This window comes from Taudactylus pleione, unplaced genomic scaffold (genome assembly GCF_031769625.1).
Source record: "Taudactylus pleione unplaced genomic scaffold, aTauple2 ptg000066l, whole genome shotgun sequence".
Taxonomy (NCBI): Eukaryota; Metazoa; Chordata; class Amphibia; order Anura; family Myobatrachidae; genus Taudactylus; species Taudactylus pleione.
The window spans coordinates 2,838,383-2,853,865 of NW_028284468.1; the positions used below are offsets into that span (position 1 = coordinate 2,838,383).

Consider the following 15,483-nt stretch of genomic DNA (forward strand, 5'->3'; position numbering starts at 1 on the left):
ATGACAATGTATTGTATACACCCACAAATGTGAAGAACACCCAGGAGCAGGCATTGTGATGCTTCCTCTACATTCTGCTTCTGTATCTGAAATGTTTGAAAGCGTTCCTAAGGCAAAGGAGCTGATCGTTCTGCTAGCCGCTTGCCAGTTTCTGATGTAGTTAGTAAAGGGGAGGTAGAGATGGCAACTTAGACTAGTAACTTTTCATACTCCCTTGATTCCAGCCAGAAACACCCATATCAATACAACTAGCATGGATCATATCAATACAACTACAATGGATTGTTTGCACCTTTCCCTATGACTGTGGGCAAGGTGTTATCACCCTATAAAGATAGAATTTATTTCCCATGTAAAATCATGGCTGCCTACTCACCCTGATTTTGCAGGAGACTACTGGGTCAATGTGATGTCTCCCAGTGCCCCGGAAAGATGGGAAAAAATCACGGACCAGATTCCCAGCGTCCATTGTTATGGCACACTGCTAGTGGGAGAGTCTGTACATTGGACGCACAACATATTATACTTCATAGGGGCAGGGCCGCAATGACACACACTTCAACTACCCTCTCTCCCGGAGAGGGGAAATTGGATATCAGCAAGTATGATACACAGGGCCTTATTTATCAATTAATGATATTCTTGTTATCACTCATTACTAATCTTAAATGGTGCTCCAACCAATCAGCTACTTATTGTCATGTGTTTGAAAAATGACAGTTACGAGCCGATTGGGTGGAGCATCATTTAAGATTAGTATCGAGTGATTACAAGAATATTACTCATTGATAAATGAGGCCCACAGTATTTTATCTATATGGAAGATCGCAGCCGTTCGGTCCCTACAGATGTGTCCTCATACATCTAGCATCCTTGTGCGTTAAACAGCCCTTCCAACCGCGCCATGCAGTGGTGTGACTCGGTAACGCTGACCGTCTTTCGTATGACTTTTTACCTTCAAATGCGTCTTATTGACACAGTGATGTGAATAGATAGTACAAGCAGCTTCTGCTGATTAAAATGATATCCAGCGTGTCTATATTCTGTGTGCGTCTGCGGGTGTATCTGCATTTGACACGATAGTGTTACAGGCGCTTACACTGAAACATAGCGCTTCACATGCAGATGCACAGAACATAGGCACGCTGCATATCATTTTAATCATATTCATTTGTGCTATCTATTTGCATCACTGTGTGAATAAGACGCATTTGAAGGTAAAAAGTTGCACGAAGACGCTCTGCGCTACCGAGGCCCACTGAGCTCCCGAGTTGTGTGTGGCGTGACTTGTAGAGCATGAAGGATAGATGTATGTGGACACATCTGTATCTTACAAATACTGCACAGAAATATCCTCAGTTCTCCTTAAACAAAAATATACACAATTCTGGTTTATATATATTTGGTGATAGTAGGGCCATCTAGTGACCATCTTTCAAAATAAATGAATAAATAAAAAGTTGAACACTTATGGTGCTGGCTGCTGCAGAGAGGAAGAGGACGATCAACTTAGAATTAATCGTATAGAGGAAAATAATAAATAATTTATACCCCCCGTTCTCCCCTAGGAAGGTACTAGGGAGAAACTAGGGTTGTGAGCTCATGTATGGGTCAACACAGGTTATCCAACCCGGGTCTGCACCTCTGGTTATGAGATGGGTTTTTCCCGGGTCTGACCTGGTTTGAATACAGTATTAAATTGGGGGGTTATTCTACCTCATTGGTCAATCAGATGTGCTGGGTGCAGTTGTAGGGCACTTGCAGGTCTAGTGTGAAAGCTGAAGATCCAGGATTTTCTGAAAACCAAAGTGCAGTGTAAACAGATGTACAACGGGGGTTGAACACTGTTGAAAATCCTGTGTCAGTCCGGGCTTTGTCTGAGAGAGGCATTAGTAAGTCAGCAGTGTTCAGCTGGTGTGTAAGTGCAACTGTAATGATCACAATATGAACAAATTCCTCTTGATGTCATCCGCTAGATACAGACTTGCATTGGTGGTGAAGAATTGTCTTTCTGTTCTGCTGGTTATTATCTGGCCTCAACTAGTTAGTTTTTGCTTTATACCTACCAACATCAATTTTGTGCAGGGTACAGTAAAGTATAAAGGAAGAACAAAACACCTGAGCATGGAAACCTTTGTTTCCCATAATTCCTTAGCCACATGTGATGTTACTTGTGCTCTGGAGCACTACAGCAGCTCTGCGACCAAATGTTGCCTGCTATATTGTGTTTACTGTAACACAAGTAAACAAACAGAGGGTAATGGAGTGATCTCCAAAAGCAAGCAAGTACATTAAGTTACCTCATGTTTGTGCTGGGCATGTGCGATCACTTTGTTTTGAAGAAGTTTTTGCACTAACGCTACAGGGTAATTGGCCTAATAGAAACTGCCAGAGGAGCAATATCAGAGCTTCCCAAACTTCGCCATTATAGTCCAGGTTTTAAGGATATCCATGGTTGAGCCTAGATGGTGAAATCAAAATTGACTGAGTTACTAATTAAGTCCCCTGTACTCAAGCATGAATATCCTTAAAACCTTGACTGTAACGGCAAAGTTTGGGAACCTATGCAATATATAATACATATTCATCCATATGTTGAAAAGGAAACCTGTTAGTTTATTTTATAAAGACCTAAAAACGCAGATTCACCTATTTTTCTTTATAGTGGCTCTTTAGCCCCAAACGTGAGAACCCGCAGAAAGTAGAAGACATTTTATAGAACATTTTATATTTATTCAGCGTCTAAATCAGAAGGTGTTGTATCCCACTTACAGTGTAAAATCAATAAGGTACATTCTCATTAAAACAGCACTATAATCTATTTACACATTTATTTTCCAGTGTAAGATGTGTGTAACACAAGTAGTCAGGAAATCTCCCGTGCAGTGCAAGCTTTGAACACGTTTCGGCACCTGCTGCCAGATGCGTGTTCTGTACAAAATAGGACATTCTGTTTTCAGCTGGAATATCACAGAAAAGTTGCAATTTCCAAACTTTAAATAAATATAGGAAATATGTGACGACCCCCAAATCATAATAAAAATAGTATTTTCATCTCTAAAAAAACCCAAAAAATTTGGAATAAATAAATCTCAATTATATTCTTCTTTTATGTAAATGTAATTGGTAGTCAGTCACATTGAACTCCATAGAAATATTCGGACACTGACACACAACAGCAGGTAGGTCATCGATCTCCTACGTTGTATAATCATATCAAGTTGCTCAGAGAGCTAACTCACAAAGGAACCAAAACTGAACTTTTGTTTGCATTTGCACAGAGGTTAGACTATGATGCCCGTAATAACCCTAATGCAAGACTAAAATATCAAAATATAGATTTCACTCACCAGCAAAGAGAACACAGGAAATCACTCAATAAATGGTTTCCTAAATATTTGTAATTATTACAAAACCCCCAAAAATAAGTGTTGCCTTGCTGGATAAAATAGCATGCAACAAACTGCCCTTGTTACTTAACCTGAAAATGCATCAGCCAGGTTAAATAACTGGTTTTATCATTTCAGTGTACTAGGTTTTCTTTGATGGTGAGGTAAGTAGAAATGTTTGACTTTTTGGAAGTTATCAGATATATATAGCAGATTTAACACACTTCTCAAGTGCATGCACAAGTAAGTTAGTCTATTTGGCTAGGTCAGTAATTATGCTGCCTGTTCTACAGACATAAATCCTCACTTCAGCTGCTGGAAATGCTCAAGGACTAGTGAGTTAGACTGCATATGCATATTAAGTACTTATGGGAGGAATATAGGTTGCAGGACATGGTACAGTAGCGGAACATCCAGAGTATAACATAATTTGTAGTAGTTTCAAATTGTCCAACGTGCCATTCCATGTTAGAATAATATTTCATTAAGATGGTATAGACACAAGCAGCCAAATACCCTAAAAATGGTCCTCATTAACAGTTCGAGACCTCGGTGGAAATGGAATTAAGAATGGAAGACGCACATAATTGTTACTATCAATCTTTGTGAAATTTGAACTCCATCTCTTGCTCCCAGTTAGTCTCCAGTAAAAATGGCTGTGTGTGTGGAGTTGGCGTTGTCGGCAGTGCAGAGCTGTAAAAGGTTACAGAGTACTCTAGAAGACAAAAAAAAAAGATATTCTTTCTAAAACAGTTGGTAAAAATGACTGTACTCCCATCACTTGTAATGTCTGAGCCACACGGGTGGCAGGATTTAAAAAAAACAAACAAAACACAAACAGATTATCGAACAAAAGGGCTCAAAACAGAAAATCCAAATGGAAAGTGTGCAAAACCAGAGCCTTGCTGCGGTGCATGAGTTCGTTCTTATTTAATTATTGTCAAATCTATCATCCCCACATTCCTTTTTGTACTGTCGTCAAAACATCTGAAGCCAGCACACTGTGTTCTAATGTTCACGATTTGCATCAGTGTGTTTGCATTGAACATAACTGCTTTTGCATCCAGTCCTCTGGCCAGCCGGACTCTGGGTGGTTACTGGTCTCTTGTGGTGATGTGGTGATGATTTGTAAGTCATGATTCCTCTGCAGCTGCTTGGTCAAAATTTCTGCAGTACAGTGGCAATTTTCTAGAACCAGGAACATAATCTGGAGGCTGGCCTTGTCAGAGATGGAGTAAGCTGTCTATATGCCACTAGGACTTGTAATCTTTCCGCACAGTGTGTGCCATCCAGTTTACTTTGGTTGTCCAACTCTCTTTTAAAGCCTCATCAAACTTCTGCCTGAACTGTTTAAGTGCTTCATCTTCTGTCTTTCCCAGGGCCAGAGAGTCCTGTAAGGGAAAAGATGAAGTACAATGATCATCATCAGAAAAAAAAAAATATTTCAACAGCTTTCAATGATTTTCCTGGGCAAGACAGACTGCTAAGTCCGAGCATGCATCAAGCACAAAGTAACACAATAGCAGCAATCAATGGCCAAGGCAAAAAGGGGGTACCAAGGCATGATAACATTGCAATGGTGGGAGGGACAGGATTGATAAATAAATTGAATAAAATGGTAGCAAGTTTAAAATCTATAGAATAGATATAGAAGGTGAACTAAAGGCTACAGAGAGAAAACAATTGACATTGGGCTCAATGTAACATTGGAAAGCTGCTACAGTGTTCTGCTTTCTGGAATACAGCAGCGGCATATGTAACAAGTGATAGGCAGTCCACACTGCAGTGCTCCAACCTGACTTCTCTTCAGAACATTCCACCCCTGCATGGCTGTGCACAGCGACCAAGAGGAGCCAAATATGGAGGAGAATGGAAATGCACCATTTTAGCTTTCATACACAGTATGGCTTCATAATAACTACCAGTTCAGTAAAGCAGAGTTTGGTACCAGACAAACAAGTTTTCATCAGAATGTTCCAATGCGGAGTGAGGGGCTTTAGGGGCCCTATTTACTAAGCCCCAAAATGTGGTCAATCCTCTGAAAATGGCTGATTTCTGACAATTACTGAATATTTTGGGTCTTTGGTGCTATTTAAAGCTGAACTTTTTAGAGCCTGGCCCCATTATCCAACTCAAACTTTACACAGCATTGTCCCATTGTAGCCTATGGGCTACATTTTTGCATATTTTTACGGTGAGGGATTAGTCAAATTCCTCTCTGGCAACTACCTCTGGTGCATGCACAGTCCACTGGCCACACTTGTGTAGTAGCTCAGTTGGGTTCGAACCTGGAAGTAAAGTGATTACATACTGTAAGTAGAGATGAGCGGTTCGGTTTTACTCGGTCATGTTCGGATCTCAAAAATAGCATCACATTGGCTATCCGGCTTTCACGTGTTTTGGATAGCCAATAAGATAAATCCGAACTTGCACTAATTTGGCAAAAAGAACAGAGTCAAAACCGAACCGCTCATCTCTACACACAAGCGATCTCTACTTTTTAGCATTCGCTGGTACAGGCTCTTATTGGAGCCCATGTCCCAGCATCTCATTCAGGATACATGGCTTCCAGAAATATGCCCCTTAATGTGCTCCAGTGCACTTAATTTAAATATATCTTTCATTGGAAGATCGTATGTTAATATACAGCCATGGCCAAAAGTTTTGAGAACACCGCAAGTATTGGTTTTCACAAAGTTTGCTGCTTCAGTGTTCTTAGACCTATTTGTCAAATGTTACTATAGTATACTGAAGTAAAATTACAAGCATTTCATAAGTGTTAAAGGCTTTTATTGACAATTACATTAAGTTTATGCAAAAAGTCAATATTTCCAGTGTTGACCCTTCTTTTTCAAGACCTCTGCAATTCGCCCTGGCATGCAACAAACTGTCCTTGTTATTAACCAGAAAATCATCAGCCAGGTTAAATAACTAACTGTTTTTTTATCATTTCAGTGTACTATGTTTTCTTGCCTAATCAATGCTTGGAGTTTGTCAGAAGTTGTGGTTTTTTGTTTGTCCACCCGCCTCTTGAGAATTGACCACAAGTTTTAAGGTTTTGGGAGTTTCCTGGCCATGGACCCAAAATTTCGATGTTTTGTTCCCCGAGCCACTTAGTTATCACTTTTGCCTTATGGCAAGGTGCTCCATCATGCTGGGAAACAAGAGATATGGTAAGAACTTACCTTTGTTATCTCTGTTTCTACGAAGTCCATAGGGTCCACAGGGTTGACCTTGGGGTATAACTGGATCTGGATCTACGGGCACCACGCAGTTAAAGCGTTTGCTGCTCCCAGGATGCACTGGGTTAATCCTCCTCTATTACCCCACCCCCGAGCCACAGGCACCTCAGGTGGTAAGTAGCCAAGGCTGGAGGAGGAAAAACAGAGAGAAGGAAGACTGGAACACACAAGAACCATACTCACATAAAGGGAGACGGAAAACCGGTGACCAGCCACATAGCCCCTATGAAGCCAGGTGCATCAGGGCAGGCACCCTGTGGACCCTATGGACTTCGTAGAAAGAGATTAAGGCAAGTTCTTACCATATCTCTTGTTTTCTACTTCAGGGTCCATAGAGGGTCCACAGGGTTGACCTTGGGGATGTCCCAAAGCAGTACAACTAAGGGCGGGGATGCTCCTGTGCTGAAAGGAGAATCCAGCGCCCTAAGGATGCACCCTCAGAGGCAAAGGTGTCAAACGCATAGAACCTCAGAAAAGTCTGGATGGAAGACCATGTGGCCGCCATACACAGCTGAACAGCCGAGGCGCCACAGCTAGCAGCCCACGAAGGACTCACAGACCGAGTAGAATGAGCCTTAAGAGAGGCGAGAACAGGCAAACCCTCCTGTGTATAAGCCTCACAAATAACGAAACGAAGCCAACCCCTCGTGAAAAACCAAAGAGGACGAACAAGGAATCCGACTTCTGAATGGAACTAGTCCGGTCCACATAAACTTTGAGAGCATGGACGACATCCAAAGAAGCCTCACCAGCCGAGATGTCAGGTACTGAAAGGCTGGTACAACAATTTCCTGATTAATGTGGAACTTAGAATCCACTTTAGGTAGAAAACCCGGACGAGTGCGAAGCACCGCCCTGTCCTGGTGAAAAATCAGAAACTGAGGACAACAGGAAAGCGCCCCCAATTCTGACACCCTCCTGGCTGAAGCAATCGCCAGGAGAAAAGCCGTTTTAACCGTCAACCACTTGAGTTCCACCGACAAGAGGCTCAAGTCCCAAGGAGCCACTAGGGGAACAAAGGAAGGCTGAATCCTGAGGACACCCTGGAAAAAGGTGAGGACATCAGGCAGAGTAGCTATCCTGCGCTGGAACCACACAGATAGGCTTACGTCTAGCTTCTTTGAAGGTTCATGTGTGTGCACTAAGTCCAAACCAGACTGAAGGAACGCCAAAACCCTAGAAACACGAAATGCCTGAGGATCGTAGTTTCTGGACTCACACCACTGAAAATAAGTATGCCACACTCTGTGGTAAATCCTGGCTGAAGCAGGTTTGCGTGCCTGTAGCATCGTGCTCATGACTGAACTCGAAAAACCCCGGAATCTTAAGACGGATGTCTCAAGAGCCACGCCATCAAAGACAGATGACCCAGATCCTTGTAAAGGCAGGGGCCCCTGAGACAACAGGTCCCGACATACAGGCAGAGTAAACGGAATATCGATGGAGAGGCTCCGAAGATTGGAGTACCAAGGACGTCTGGGCCAAGCCAGAGCCACCAGCAGAAGCGTGCCGCCGTCCTGTTAGAATTTCTGAAGAACCAAAGGCAGCAGGGATATCGGAAGGAATAGATACGCCAGCTGAAATGTCCATTTCACTGACAGCTCATCCCCCAGGCTTGCACTGGCGTCTCTTGTCCTGGACCCGTACACGGGGAGCTTGCGATTGTGACGGGAGGCCACGAGGTCCACTTCCGGCAGTCCCCACCTGTCCACGAGTAGAATGCCTCTGGATGAAGAGACTATTCCCCGGGCTGCACGTCATGATGGCTGAGGAAGTCCGCCTCCCAATTGAGGACTCCTTGAATGAAGACTGCTGGGATGGCCAGAAGGTGGCACTCTGCCCAGGCTAGGATGCGTGACACCTCTGACATCCTCGAAGAGTGTGACTGGACAACTGGAAGGCTCTGTACATGGCCCGAAGTTCCAGACTGTTGATGGGAAGAACCGCTTCCTCCGCCGTCCAATGGCCCTGAAGTCAGAGTGGACCAGTCACTGCACCCCAACCCCAGAGATTGGCATCTGTCGTGAGCAGAACCCAGTCCGGGATCCAAAAGGGGCGACCCTTGGTGAGATGTGATGTCTGAAGCCACCAAGCGAGAGACAGGCGCACTTCCAGAGACACCAGCATCTGAGTCCTGATCCTGTGTGGTAACCCGCTCCATTTGGATAGAATCAGCCCATGCAGGTGCCTGGAATGAAACTGGGCATACTCCACCATGTCAAATGCCGACACCATGGACTCCAGAACCCTCACTGCCGAGTGAAGAGACACTCGGCAACTCTTCAGGCAACCGCGCACCCGCATTTGTAAGGAGGAAATCTTCTCCAATTTATCAGTCACCCGTGCGCTTGCAGATAAGCGATCGTCAGGTGTAGATGTTGTAAAATTACCTCTGGAGAGCTTGAGAGCAATAGGAGGTCGTCTAGATACGGCAGAAGCCGTATACCCTGGCTCCGAAGATGGGCTGCCATGACCGCCATCATTTTGGTGAAAACCCTTGGAGCCGTGGAGAGGCTAAAGGGCAGAGCCCGAAACTGGTATTGGAGTTGTTGTATAGCAAACCTCAGATACCGCTGGTGTGAAGGCGCTATAGGAACATGAAGGTAGGCGTCCTGGATGCCCAGGGAGACCATGTAATCCCCAGGTTCCATAGCCAGAATGATGGAACGCAAAGTTTCCATCCTAAATTTGGATACTCTGAGGAATTTGTTCAGCGACTTTAAATTGAGGATAGACTAATGAGACCCATTGGGTTTCTGCACCAGAAACAGAGTAAAATAGTAACCCGCCCCGCGTTGAGAAAGCAAAACAGGAACAATGACCCCTGCTTTCAGCAAGGACTCTATTGCTTCCTGAATCTGCAAGACCTTGGTCTTGTCCTGAGAAAGACTTGTGCAGAAGAACTGATGGGGAGGCCTGTGACGAAAGGAGAAGGCATACCCCTGAGAGACCACTTCTCAAACCAGGCATCTGTGGTGGTGTTGTACCAGCACTGGGCGAATTGAAGATGTCGGACTCCCACTCAGGGATCCCCCAGGGAGAGGCCCGCCCATCAGGCAGAAGGTTTATCCTCCGGCTTGGAAGAAGGGCGTCTAGCACTCCACGCTTGTTTCTTAGGCTTAGGGGCGTCCTTGGTCATCGACTGCCTCGGGAAGGACCGTCCCTTGGACTTTCCCGGAGTATGAAAGGACCGAAATGCAGAGGTCCTAGCCTTAGAAGGTGCAGCTGCCGAAGGTAGAAAAGCTGACACAAACTTAGCCAGGGTATCCACAATTTTGTCCAGGTCTGGGCCAAATAATATCTCCCCATTAAAGGGTAAGGCCTCCAGGCCTTTCTTGGAATCCGCATCCGCTCTCCAAGATCGCAGCCACAAAGACCGGCGAGCAGACACCGCTGCAGCCGATACTCTGGAAGTCAGAAGACTGGCATCCAAAGACGCTTCTCCAATACAGGAAGCGGCATCCCTCATCTGTCCCACTAAAGCTCTCTGCATTTCCGGAGCATCCTCAGGAAAAGTATCTTCCAGTACATTGGCCCAGCTCTCAATGGCTTTAGCCACCGCCCCTGAGAGAGAATAGATCGATTTTAAACAAGTCTCCACTTTCCTGTCTGTGGAATCCTTTAAGGATGAAATGGACAGCAAAGGCAAGGTAGCGCTCTTGATTAAGTGAGTAACATGAGAATCCTCCGCAGGCGGGGTTTCCCACTTTTTGCAATGACCTGAAATAAACTGATAACTAGACGCTAAACATTTCTGCGGCTGGAACCTCTTACTAGGCGACTGCCAGGCCTCCGCCATATGATCAGTTAGCTGGTCAGATAGGGGAAAAATAGCCAAAGTCACTTTCGTCTGTTTGAAATTTGGATACTTGGATTTAGGGGCTCGTGCGTCATCCTCTATATCAAGAATAGACCGCACCGCCCTTACCAATGCCGGCACATTAAAAGATTTAGTTTTCCACCTCCCAGACCGGGGACTCCGAGTCCTCAGGCAATTCCCCATCATCAGAGGACGCCTCAGAGTCTGATACTTGTGCAGACAGGGATGACATAACAGGGCATTTAGACGCCTTCTGAGGTCTGTCAGTTCGTAGCATAGTTTGAAAGGCTGAAGATGAGGCCACCAAACTCAGGACTGAACTGGAGAACACGTCCACCCATGGTGGTTTACCCGCCTGAGGTAGACCCTGAAAGGGAATGACGGACTGCTGTGTCACTGGAGGGGACTGAATATATATAGGTAACCCCACATAAGGACTAACAGCTTGAGGCCCAGGGGGAGACTGCAACAGATGCGGTATACCCTGAGAAGGGGGGATGGCTGGTTGGGGTAATCCCCTAGGGGGGAGGGCAGTCGGGACCGCCAGACGGTCCGCGATGGAAGCCAGCACCTGAGAAAACGCATCCAAGGAGGGTCCTGTCCCGAAATTGGGGGGTTAGAGGGACCAGGTAAACTGCTGGCACAGCACACACAGCCCATCCTGTGATAAATACTCTTGATTAACACCTGCGACGCAGCATCTGCAGGAGAACAGAGTGGGAGCCGCGGAGCACTCAACTTCTCATCAGACATGATAAAATATATAAACAGCGGTGACCCGCGTCTAACCTGATCCCCGGCGCTCCAGCAGCAGTCGTGGGAGTACCCAGAGCCCGTGCTAGTACAGACTGTGGGGTCCCGCCGCGATCCCCAGATCTGTACTAGCGTCGCGGCGCCAGCAGGGTGTAGGAGCAGCAGTTTGGACGACCAATGGATAGTCTTATGCTACCGCTCTGAAGCGTAGTAAAAAATAAAATAAATTCAAACGCTTTAAATAAAATAAGCTTAGGGGCTGCTAAGCAGTCCCCCTGTGCTAAAGGTGACCCGACTCCAACCGGGAACCAACTAAAACTGAGGTGCCTGTGGCTCGGGGGCGGGGTATAGAGGATGGACCCAGTGCATCCTGGGAGCAGCAAAAGCTTTAACTGTGTGGTGCCTGTGGCTCCAGATCCAGCTATACCCCAAGGTCAACCCTGTGGACTCCCTATGGACCCTGAAGTAGAAAAGGCATGGTGCTTCAGCAAGCTGTTCTTGAATGGTTGGGAGAAGTTGCTCTTGGAGGATGTTTTGGTACCATTCTTTATTAATGGCTGTGTTCTTAGGCAAAATTGTGAGTGAATCCACTCCCTTGGCTGAGAAGCAACCCCACACACGAATGGTCTCAGGATGCTTTACTATTGGCATGACACAAGCGTTTTTCCAGATGCCCCAAACGATCTGAAAGGGGATTCATCAAAGAAAATAACTTTACCCCAGTCCTCAGCAGCCCAATCCTTTTGCAGAATATCAGTCTGCCCCTCATGTTTTTTCTGGAGAGAAGTGACTTTTTTGCTGCCCTTCTTGACACCAGGCCATCCTCCAAAAGTCTTTGCCTCACTGTGCGTGAAGATGCACTCACACCTGCCTGCTGCCGTTCCCGAGCAAGCTCGGCACTGGTAGTGCCCCGATCCCGCAGCTGAATCAACTTTAGGAGACTGTCCCGACACTTGCTGGACGTTCTTGGGCACCCTGAAGCCTTCTTCACAACTATTGAACCTCTCTCCTTGAAGTTCTTGATGATCCGATTAAATGGTTGATTTAGGTGCAATCTTACTAGCAGCAATATCCTTACCTGTGAAGCCCTTTTTGTGCAAAGCAATGATGACTGCATGCATTTCCTTGCAGGTAACCATGGTTAACAGAGGAAGAACAATGATTTCAAGCTCCACCTTCCTTTTAAAGCTTCCAGTCTGTTATGCTAACTCAATCAGCATGAGAGAGTGATCTCCAGCATTGTCCTCGTTAACACGCTCGCCTGTGTTAACGAGAGAATCACTGACATGTCAGCTGGTCCTTTTGCGGCAGGGTTGAAATGCAGTGGAAATGTTTTTGGGATTAAGTTCATTGTCATGGAAAAGGGGGCCTTTGCAATTAATTGCAATCATCTGATCACTCTTAATGACATTCTGGAGCAAATGCAAATTGCCATCATAAAAACTGAAGCATCAGACTTTGTGAAAACCAATACTTGCGTCATTCTCAAAACTTTTGCCCATGGCTGTATATCTGTATGGAATTTAAATAAACATTTATTAAATACTTATTTAATATAAGTTTTGTATGTTAGCTCTGTTTGCAGTCACACACCCCCAGTGGCTGCCCCGTCACGCACACGCATTAACTGGGTCTTAATCAAAGATATGGATTTTGTGCTAGGCAGAAGATATTACAGAATATGGCTATGATTGTATTTAGAAATGGGTATGTGCATGAGCTGTGTATTAGCAAGTCTTGTGTGTTGTTTTAGGGTTGATGTGTGCTGGAGCGGCTCAGCGCTCACAGATTTGGTTCTGTATTCTCACTTACCTTGACATACTGAATATCTTTCACAGAGCTAAGCTCTGGGAGCCCAGCTGTCAGCATGAGTGCAAAGAGTGTGATGATGAGGTTTCCATTCCTGCGTAGGATTAGGTAAGCCTCCTCACAGTACTGCCGAAACCTGTATGGAGGGAAACACATACAATTATGGGAGCTTCACACAGTGTAACATTATAATATAAACATCTCATAGCTCAAATGGAGAAAGGTTCAATGGTAGAGCTATGGGCTGAGTTTACTGAAACATTTCAGATATGAAACTCACCTGCCAAATTTCTCAGTGTTCCCTGGCTTTCCTTGCTGGATAACGTGGATGAAGTCATAGGTGAGAATGAAAGGTCCGCGCTCCCTCTTAATTTTAAATTTGGACTTGAAATTCCCAAGAATGTGACCAAAATCAATGTGGAACAGCTGAAGAGAGAGGAGGCAGAACACTATGAATCTCATTAGGTTATATAATGCTGCCAGTTATAAGGATACAAAGCTAAAAGGGATTTTGTTACTTACTCTGAAATACATTTTTCAGAGGGCAATAGGTGGCACAGACTGACGCTGATGGGTTAAACCTCAGCCATAAGAAGCAGGGCACTTAAAAAAAAATATATATATATATCTTTGCTACCCTTCCAGTTGTGGAAGCTCTTCTATATTGAAATGACACAAAAAAGGAACCAAGATATCTGAAATGTAACTCTCTCCTACTGGCAAAACCACAGGACAGACATCCTAGTGCGGCACGGCCACTTTTATAGCCAATAACCTCTGAGACCTGAATTTAACAGTTGGTAGAGGGAAAAAAAAATAAAAATACGCCACCAGAGGAATACAGACAGTGGTGTTTACCCAAAGAATCCTGGGGGTATATTTACTAAAGTGCGGGTTTACAGAAGTGGAGGTGTTGCCCATAGCAACCAATCAGATTCTAGCTATTATCTTCTAGAAGGTGCTAGATTTAATGATGAGTAGAGTCTGATTTGTTGCTATGGGCAACACCTCTACTTGTATAAACCTGCACTTTATTAAATATACCCCCTGGTGTAGGATCCATGAGGGGCTGATCGATGCTCAATGAGAGACTACTGCAGTGCTGAAAGGAACATTTAGGATCCATGATGGATCTAGATTTAGGAAAGCAAGACAGGTGGTGACAATTCCTTATATGACGAGCCTGATCTCAAGAATAAAAGCAAAGTTCAGGAGAAACAAAAAACAGAAAGGGAAGAAACCGATACATTTTGTAAACCAAAAACCACACATCTGTCAAATTCAAGTCAATGTCAAGAGATGAGAAACACAACTGTAAGACATCTGACCCATCATATACTATTTGATATAGGCATTCCAAAACCTGTCATAAGTTTTTTTTTCTTGTTAACATACTAATCTAGATCACCCACTCCCTGTGAGGATCAGGCCCCTTAGACCAGGGGTTCTCAACCACAGTCCTCAAGGGACACCAACAGTCCAGGTTTTAGGGATAGCCATACTTGAGCACAAGTGACTTAATTAGTACCGCAGTTATTTTGATTTAACCATCTGTACACAATCATGGATATCACTAAAACCAGGACTGTTAGTGTACCTTGAGGACCGAGGTTGGGGATCACTGCCTTAGACTATTGTGTAGCCAGTGCCCTTGGGACAGAAGGTCTCCATTGATTTAAGCTGTACTAGATTTGAGTACCATGAGATTGTAGCCCAATTCGTTACCACCAAAGTGACTTTAGTGAAAATCCACACTGTACTTCCATAGAATCACCAGGGCATCTATCGAGAGCTGAAGGGTCTCAGGACAAAGCGAAAATAGACAAGTAGTTTTTAGACAACTACAGAAAATAGATAACTGGGCTGGGTCTAAGGTTTGTCAACTTATATAGCTGGCTTCCAAATTGGGGACAGAGTATGTAAGTGGATTAGACACAGTGGCTCTCATCACCCAAAGTTTCCCCAACTGGTCATGTTTTGAGGATTTCAGTTTGTAGAAGCAGGTGTAATAATTACTGACCAAGCAAAATAGATTACCTCACCTGTGCATGACTAAAGAAATCCACAAAATATGACCTATTGGCGGTACTTGAGGATTGGGGTTGTGAACCACTGGATTAGAGAATTGCTCATTTGCTTTTTGTCCAGTGCAAGATACTGTCTGCTTGGTTACTGCCAGTGTTCTTGTAACCTCAATTGTTCACTATACACCAAAGCAGTGATGGTGTCATCTATTTGGATTCTGGGCCTGATTCAGACCCGGTTGCAAGCGCTGTGCGCTCGCAACCGGGTCGATGGTGGCCCACAGCGCATGCGCACAACGGAGCCGGCTCCATCGTGCGCATGCACGAGACCCGGATAGCGACGGGCAATCCGTCGCTCTCTGGGGCTTGTGGCAACGAGACCCTACCACAAGCCCGATGATCGCGATGGTCTTGACCATCGCGACCATCATCCTGGCCACTCGCAT

General features: G+C 44.9%; 1 protein-coding gene across 5 annotated transcripts in view; it reads right to left on the reverse strand.

Annotated features, from left to right (window-relative positions):
* Positions 1–2,740: 2,740 nt before the first annotated feature.
* PIK3CB (phosphatidylinositol-4,5-bisphosphate 3-kinase catalytic subunit beta) overlaps positions 2,741–15,483 on the reverse strand; it is a 211,350-nt gene continuing 198,607 nt past the window's right edge. For all 5 annotated transcript variants that reach the window (XM_088466471.1, XM_088466472.1, XM_088466477.1 and 2 more), the window contains 3 exons: positions 13,294–13,439; positions 13,017–13,149; positions 2,741–4,780 (listed from right to left, as the gene is read on the reverse strand). In XM_088466471.1, the coding sequence (XP_088322597.1) occupies positions 4,643–4,780; positions 13,017–13,149; positions 13,294–13,439 (417 nt within the window). In that variant the 3' untranslated portion in view covers positions 2,741–4,642. The remainder of the gene's footprint in view (positions 4,781–13,016; positions 13,150–13,293; positions 13,440–15,483) is intronic.